This window comes from Alosa sapidissima, chromosome 21, assembly GCF_018492685.1.
Source record: "Alosa sapidissima isolate fAloSap1 chromosome 21, fAloSap1.pri, whole genome shotgun sequence".
In the NCBI taxonomy this organism is placed as follows: Eukaryota; Metazoa; Chordata; class Actinopteri; order Clupeiformes; family Clupeidae; genus Alosa; species Alosa sapidissima.
In genome coordinates, this window is record NC_055977.1 from 10,111,495 (window position 1) to 10,119,565 (window position 8,071).

General features: G+C 40.3%; 1 protein-coding gene across 3 annotated transcripts; it reads left to right on the forward strand.

Annotated features, from left to right (window-relative positions):
* The first annotated feature begins 515 nt into the window (after positions 1–515).
* On the forward strand, positions 516–4,024 carry lrrc69 (leucine rich repeat containing 69). Of its 3 annotated transcripts, none has more exons than XM_042077196.1 (8): positions 516–706; positions 826–952; positions 1,477–1,615; positions 1,736–1,931; positions 2,028–2,099; positions 2,353–2,454; positions 2,826–3,005; positions 3,887–4,024. In XM_042077196.1, exons 1-8 carry the CDS (start codon positions 521–523, stop codon positions 3,995–3,997), a joined length of 1,113 nt encoding a protein of 370 aa, XP_041933130.1. In that variant the 5' UTR covers positions 516–520; the 3' UTR covers positions 3,998–4,024. The 3 variants fall into 3 exon arrangements, with proteins under 3 accessions (XP_041933130.1, XP_041933131.1, XP_041933132.1); XM_042077197.1 differs by having other exon boundaries at positions 1,543–1,615; XM_042077198.1 differs by lacking the exon at positions 516–706 and having other exon boundaries at positions 1,520–1,615.
* The last annotated feature ends 4,047 nt before the right edge of the window (positions 4,025–8,071 follow it).

Sequence of the window (8,071 nt, forward strand, 5' to 3'; positions counted from 1 at the left end):
CCGGTAGGCCCGTGCAGTAATCCATCCCTGGGTGGGCCTAATCTAAGGCTTATTTAAGGGAGTAATAGAAGGCGATGGCAAATACCAAGATGAAACAATATTACCAGCAGTGCATTTCGCCTGAAGCACCACTGCAGTCAATATATTCACATGTATAGGTGACTGCAGTGGTGCACATGTATAGGTAGGTAGATGTGTGTGTGTGTGTATATATATATATATATATATATATTTTTTTTTTTTTTTGTGTGTGTAGCCTATTGCAGCTCATGCTTGTGTGGCAGCAAACTGTAGCCTATTGCCTTTCCATTTATGTAAAGTAATTGCAACAGGGGTTTGCATTTCTATTGTATTGGTTCCTAATTCTGATATATTTTTAGCCGGATAAAACTCAGTCTCTCATGCCACCAATCTAAAAAAAACACGACCTCTAATGGTCTGCATGGGAAAAAGTCGGGGGGGAAATCTAGAACCAAGAACACTTAACAGTTTGCGTCTGGTTTCTATGGGAACGAGTTCTATGAAAGAAATGGCGAATAATTTAATAATAAGGGCTTTAAGCGCAAACGCAAAATCTTTCAGTCTAAGTTCGAGAAAGATTTCAGACTTGCCTAAATCAATTGCACGCTTAAAATGCATTTTGGCACTACATTTAAACAACAACCTTCTTTCAGTTTTACCAACAGAACTGAAGTCACTACAACGGGTGGGTATCCTAGGCCTATCTGATTGAAAATATGACGTTACTTTTGACTTATTTTGACAGTGAATGTAGCCTATGAATGTAAATATTGATGGTGTTTTGACGCATGCTAACCTCTGCAGTTGACAGAGCTAAACTTGGGAAATAACATTCTTTTGGAGATTCCAGTGGTTCTGAAGCACCTGCATGCATTAAGAAAGCTGTATTTGTTCGGAAACAAGATCGAACGTTTACCACCAGATATTTTCGGTAGGTTATGTTTTGGGAATTTAAGAGCGACGTTTTGTTCTGGGCAGACCCACTTTGTCTCACAATCAGGCCATTTGTCAAAATTGAAAAATAGTTTAATAAGAATATTCATCAGAGATAGCCTAGTTTTAGCCTATGCACTTGTGGCATCATGCAGTAAACCATAGATATACAAACCCTCTTTATCTCAACTGCAGGTTCAATGGTTTTATGGAGCATGTGGGTGCTCTACAACTTGGAGCACCTTTTGTGGATCCTTGATGTAGATGCAGTAGGCCTAGGCTATCTTAGCTTTTAAGAAGTCACTTTTAATTTATTATTTTAATTATGAATTACGATGTATAATAATGATGCTTTTGCATAGTCTACAAGAAAAGACTGGCAGGTAGACAGGTTATTTTTAGGTGGTTTATAATAATAATAATAATAATTATCAGGCCTATTATTATTATTATTATTTACAAAAATATTTACAAGCTGGCAAGATCATGCTCATGGCTAGTTTATTATGGGCATATTTTAAGTTGTCTTGACAAGTGAAAACATTATGAAGAGTGAACTCTACAGGGAATATCAACTGTCCTCTACAGAAGAACTACCAAACCTTACACTTCTCAATGTGAACCATAATAAAATCAAAGTCATACCTCCACAGATAAAAAGGTGGGTACACAAAATAGCCTACATGCCTCCTTCATGTCATGACAATGTATTCATACAAAGACATTCTTGACAAAGGATTATAATGATCATTTTGCTAATCGCAGGTCTACTTTCTTGCAGCCTTGTGAATCTGGAGGTTTTCAGTATCATGGATAACCTGCTAGAGTGTGTCCCTGCTGAGCTATGTTGTCTTGTCCAACTAACTGAAATCAATCTGAACAACAACAAAGTGTCCTCCTTGCCACCAGTGTTGGGCAGACTGTCTAATCTGAGGAAACTGTACTTGGCAAGAAACAACCTGTATGAACTGCCAGAGGTACAATGGTGTTTGTGAAACTTATTTCTAGTGATTGTTTGAGAATGAACTACAAATCTTACGTTTTGTTCATCTTTCATTTTTTTCCCCATTTAGGGCATTAGTGGCTGCAAAAGTCTCAGAATACTGGATGTTGCTGGAAACCTTCTGACCATGTTTCCTACTGATGTATGTGGTTGGTGGCTAAAGAGATGGATGAACACTTACACACACACACGCACAGTGATTGGAATTGGTATTCCTTTATGAATTACATCAGGGGCTAAGATGAGCTTGTCAATTCCATTTCTGTCCTGAATACTTTATTTGCTCATCCAAAAAATACCAATATCTGACTATCTTCATTTACTTAATAAGATAAGGAGAGAAATAATAGACTTTACATTTTCCACTAACCGTCTTGTTTCCTTTTGTGCCTCAGTTTGGTTTCCTTGCCCTGGAGGAGCTGCTTTGTGAGGGCAATAGTCTTGTCCATGCAGAACTAATGACGTCTGTTCAGGAGATAGAGGTTTTGTCATTAAAGGTGAGTTTGAATAGCAGGTAGGCCTACTCTCTCCCATTGTATAGTTCTCCACTGTAACACAACAGGCATAGACCAGTTATATGTGTTTATAAGGTGTCATTTGTATTACAGAATACAATAGATACAGTATATTAAATTGGAAGCAAAATGGTAAAATGAACAAAATAAGACTGTATGTCCATCCATTGGTGTCAGAGCCATTAGGCCTATATGAGAGTGGAACAGGACCCACTCACTTTTTACTATTATTAGTTTGGACTTGGAGTTGATAACAGGTTAGCAAATATGGTTTTGGGAAACGCGCCCCAGACCTAGAGGCTACTGTGGGTGAGGCTGTATCTGACTGTGATGACCTGAGCTTGTTCCTATAGGAGCTGGCTGCACGGGAGGTGCTGATGGAGAAGAGGAACCAGTGTTCGGTGGTTCACCGGACACTACCCCTCTACCCTGAACTGGTCAGCATGCTGTCTCAGTGGGGATGGTGTGCCGTCTGCCACAAGCCCTTCCTCACCACCTGGTTGGAGTGTGTCCAGTTTGTCAACCTCAAAATAGTATGAACCACTTGGCTTCACACTTCAAATCTCCAAACTCTGAAAACTATACTATATAAGTGCCTATTGAAATGGCTTAAGTAAACTTAAATTTGGAAATACACACACACACACACACACACACACACACAAACACATACACACACACACACATACACACATACACATACACATACACATACACATACACACATTTTATTCTGGTGGCATTGCTTCTACCCACTGGGAAATTAATGGACAACCAACAAGCTGTAGAAATTCACGGACATGCACACAGTCGATTTTTGCAGTGAATATACAGTATAACAGCATATAACACACATGCAAAAACAACTAAAACAACCTACAATACCTTGTAATGCATACACATATCATAAAATGCCCCATAAATGTATTTTAATAGCATATAAGAAGTGCAATGTATGCACATTTAATCTTAGAGGAGAACATGCCTTGCATTAACCAAATGAGGTTAATTGTGTGTACTGAGAATCTCGGTAACACATTACTTGATGGGTGCATGCATGGCACATTCATAAAACCACATAAAGGCCTCATAATATATTCAGGAATGAGTGAAGCAACATTCATGCATCATGTTACATTACTATGGTAGGTTGCAAAGCAACTTTTCTTCTAAATGAAAGTCCCCTAGGCCTACAAATATTGGCTCCAAATGACTTGGCCTGGCCATTCCTCTGTAGTACAAACTTCAAAAAGTCACTTGTCCAATGGCAATGATTTCAAACTGCACTTTAGTGTTAAAGCAGTGTTTTACCTTCTCATAAATGGAAGAGATGAAATAGAAATATAAAATGTGTAAGCATAGAATCGAGCTGTTCCTGATATACTATGCGAATTCCTCTGTGTGCTTCTCTCAGGACATGGGCATGAAGAGGAACTTGACTGTGCCAGTTCGAGCGGTCCTGTGTTCCTACACCTGCTTCAATGAGAAAGGCCACTCATACTATGGAATTGCATCAACAGTTTAAAGTGAATTAAAATCCTATTTAATTTGCAGATCTGTTCTGGAGGTTTCTGCGGGTGGATTTAAATATCATATAGATTGTATTGTATAAAAGCTGTGAAATCACATTCTGAGTACCTTTGTTATCCAGCAGATGGCAGTATGAGATCACTGACATTGGGCCGAACGCACACTAACACGATGTGCATGTCACATGTTATTGCTCAGTGTGGATTCAGTGGAAGTTCAGAATTGTGCCTTGTTTAAGTAAGACTTTTGCCCATAAATATTTCATGACATTTTAGAAAGGATCTCTTCTAAAAAGCATCTCAACCCAGCCTTTAAGCTAAGATTTTTTTCCAGTAAAAACAACAACAACAACAAAAAAAAAAATCCCCTCTATCACGCCAGAACAAAACACCATATGTTACCTGTCTGTCAGTTCGTAAGATTACATACCAGCCCCTTCCATCTTAAATGAGTCCATCCCAGATTTATTCGTCCATCTTGCCTTCTTTAGATGCCCCTCACAGTCCTGGCAGTAGATTGTGTTTAACAATATATTCTCCACCACCTGTGTGCCACCACCACAATCGCACCTCGTTTCAGCCCACAGCACAAAAGCACACTTTGTTTCCACCTCCAGTTCAGGGCAGTGGCATCTGTTCCAACCTGAGAGAAAACTTCATTTCTCTGCATTAATTTTCCATCCAGGCCTCTTGAGCTTCTGGAGCTGTCTGCAGAGTTGGGCCTGATGAATTATGCATCAGGTTTAATTGCAAACCCAGAAACTAATGACTTTGGACTGGTTAACAGCAGGGGAACCATACATCTCTGCAAACTGAATGAAAAATCAGTCCTGGAGAAAAAAAGCCGCTAATTGATGAATAATTAAGGAGGGGGCTACAGGGCATAATTGTGACATTTTGTTTCAATCAATTCAGCAAGTGCAGGGAGAGAAAAGTGCACTTAAGAAAATAATGACGTCCAAGAGGATGTCCAGTCAGAACGAGCCAAAGGTGCTCGGCCTTTTAGACGGCCATTTATATCCCTGAACAGACCTACTTTCTCTGAAGCACAGGTGGAGTGAGTGCTACTGGCCATCAGGCTGACCAAATCCACAGGAATTCATCTTCCAACATCTGCTGTAATCATGGACAGGGTAACCAGTGTGTTGTGGCAAAACCGCTGTATATTCAAGCACATCAACAGAAAACATCCATAGTACACCATAGCAGTCATTTTCTGCTAATGCCCCCATGCTGGTAAGGATTTCAATACCTCCTCTTGTTTTTTTAAATTTAAACTATCATTTCTATGGTTTGCCCATTATGACACATTAGTCATGTTCAATTAGGATCAAACACAAATAAATCCTTTGAAATTAGGCGCTTTTCATGTGTGAATACAAACCCACCCTATGGATTCATAACTTTACATCATTAAGTCATTGTGCTATGAAAGTAGAAATATAATACGATGTCTATTATAGGCTAAAAGAGCGAATTTAAAGTGTTAGTTCCTCTCATGAAGTTCACTTCATGGATGTTGCATGCTGCATTAGATGTGTGGTGTTTGCAACCATTGATGCACAATGCCGTTGTTAGCTTCTTCCAGCTGCTAGGGGTAACAGATGTGTGGACCCCATCTTAAAATGTAGTCAAACAAATTCTGCTGGTCATTAAGTCAGTGTGGCGGAAATGAAGGGCATCAGAGCAGCAGGCTCTTTGGCACCCATTTGGCCGCCTGTCTGTCTGTGTCTGTGTCTGTGTGTGTGTGTGTGTGTGTGTGTGTGTGTGTGTGTGTGTGTGTGTGTGTGTGTGTGTGTGTGCGCGTGCGCGTGCGCGCGTGCGTGCTGGAGGACCACTAACGGACCACTAGAGTAAGTAAAGGCCACCGTATGATCACCCCCCCCCCCCCAGCACCTCCGTCACGGGCAGGTCACTGCTGTTCACTGCTGTCCACTCCCAACACTGAGCATGTGGTTGTGAGTTAGAAACCTCAGTGTGTGTGAATTTAAAAGGGATGTGTGAAGAGGGAGAAAGGGAAGAGATGAGAGTGAGTGAGAGAGAGAGAGGGAGGAGGGGGAAGAGAGGAATGGAACATGCATTATTCTAAAGACCAGATGTTGAGTCCTGGGGCAGGGAAGTAGCCTGAGGATGTGTCTGGTGTCAGCTCCTCTGTCCATGAACCTCTCTCTCTGTGAGCAGGCAGGCCGCTTTGGTAATACAGTACAGCTCATCCAGCTCCTGTTGTTTTTGTAACCTTGTTTCACACAAACAAACATGTGCTCTGAAAAACCTATAAAGAACACACACACACACACACACACACACAGATGTTGTTAATCAGTACATCACCAGTGTGTGTGTGTATTGACACTTCTGGATTGTTATCACAGGAGGACTGCAGACTGCAGCGCGACCAGAAGCCAGAGACGTGTGCCTGATATTATAATTGCAGTAGTTAGCTGGTTCTGAAAATGACTTGGGGAGTATTGTCTATCATAAAAATATCTCCGCCACCTCGTCGGGTAAAAGGAGGCAATGAATAAAGTAGCTGTGCATAAATTTTAATTTCAAGAGCTCAAAAAGTGGAGGGAGCTTCAGGCAAAGTCACTCAGAGTGATGTATGGGAAAGATGGAGAAGTTTCGCAGTGGCCCCATTTTAATAGTCTACATTAGGCGTGTATGCCTCTAAAACCGAAGAGATTCTCCCGGCTGCTACTCTCGCTCCGCTCTCTCCAAGGAAATCAGATATGAACCTCCCAGCTGCTCCTATACACACATGCTCGCACACAACTGCAAACAAACACAAACACACACTCATACACAAAGACACTCAACACAATTTACAACACTTTCTTCTTAGATTGTCTTGTCTGTGCTTCTTCATGGTTATACTTTCAGTGCTAGCATGACATGAAAACTATGAACTCTATTCATTTGAAGTTCACTATGTTAATTATGCACTTCAGATCAGTAGTGATATACATATTTAATGTGCATGTACAAGGCATGGCTAAACCAGAACCACTCTAATGTTGTTCCTGTTGACAGTAGACTTGAAAGTATATTTGAAGTTATTTCAGTAGAACTGTAATTAGGTATTTTTGTTTGATTTATCTTTCCTCAATCAAAACAACACAACTGCAGTTTTATTAATATTACCTGAAATACATGATTAAATATTACTTTTGAATGTTTTTAAAAATAGAGATATAGCGTTTTGGAACCAAAGTATCTATGTGTGCCTCCACTCATTTGAAACGATTTTTTTTCTTCTGAGAAAAAACAAAAAACATTTGATTATTCTTTGTGCTAAAACAGCTGCATTATCCCAATAGTCAAGAATGCTATGTCATGTGATTTGAAGAATGCAAAATATATATAACCAATGTTACCTCCTCCAACAGTATCTGTTCAACATACACCACCATTGTGTCACTTAAGTGGTTGGACAGATTGTTTTAGAAGTAAACTACCCTTGAGATTAATGATTTTCTTATTCATTTTGCATATGTTCGCTTCCAATTCCAGACAGGAAAATAAATATTTTGATGGGTAGCTGAAGTGTATGAATGAGGCCATTTACATTTTTCCATGTTTGAAAAGACAGACAGAGAAAGTAAACAAAGAGAAAGTAAACACTTTTCACCATTCATTTCCAAAAATGCCTCAAAATGGTTTTGAATGAAACAAAGTATGCTCTTTACATGTTCGACTCTAATGATGGAAATGAGTGCCGCAGATTGACGTATTAAAGTCTTGGGGAGTGAGAGGAAGAAAAACAGCTACTCAATAGCACATGGCAAACCACTATCAGAGCTAGAATAGAGCTCTCTCCAATCAGGGAAATCTATTGTCTCACATCTCTGGCTGAATGAAAAAGCCCTTATCGAGCTGTTGGCAGAGGACCAAGGCATTGTCAGCATGATGGCTTGTGGATCAATTTTGCTACTCTCCCCATCAGCCTGCAGGGATCCAAATGGATGCTAGATGGCAGTGTGTTTCTCTGGAACACATCCCAGCAGTGAGGCCATGGAGAAGAGGAGAGGGGACAGGTAGGTACACCATCTCCAGTCCTGGGTGTACCGTCA

Excerpts from the sequence above, each read along its gene's own strand:
- lrrc69 (XM_042077196.1), top strand. The coding sequence starts at position 521 with ATGAAAGAAATGGCGAATAATTTAATAATAAGGGCTTTAAGCGCAAAC. Across the intron at positions 953-1,476 it reads TTTACCACCAGATATTTTCG|TTGTCTTGACAAGTGAAAAC; the intron begins GTAGGTTATGTT and ends GCATATTTTAAG. Across the intron at positions 2,100-2,352 it reads TGACCATGTTTCCTACTGAT|TTTGGTTTCCTTGCCCTGGA; the intron begins GTATGTGGTTGG and ends TTTGTGCCTCAG.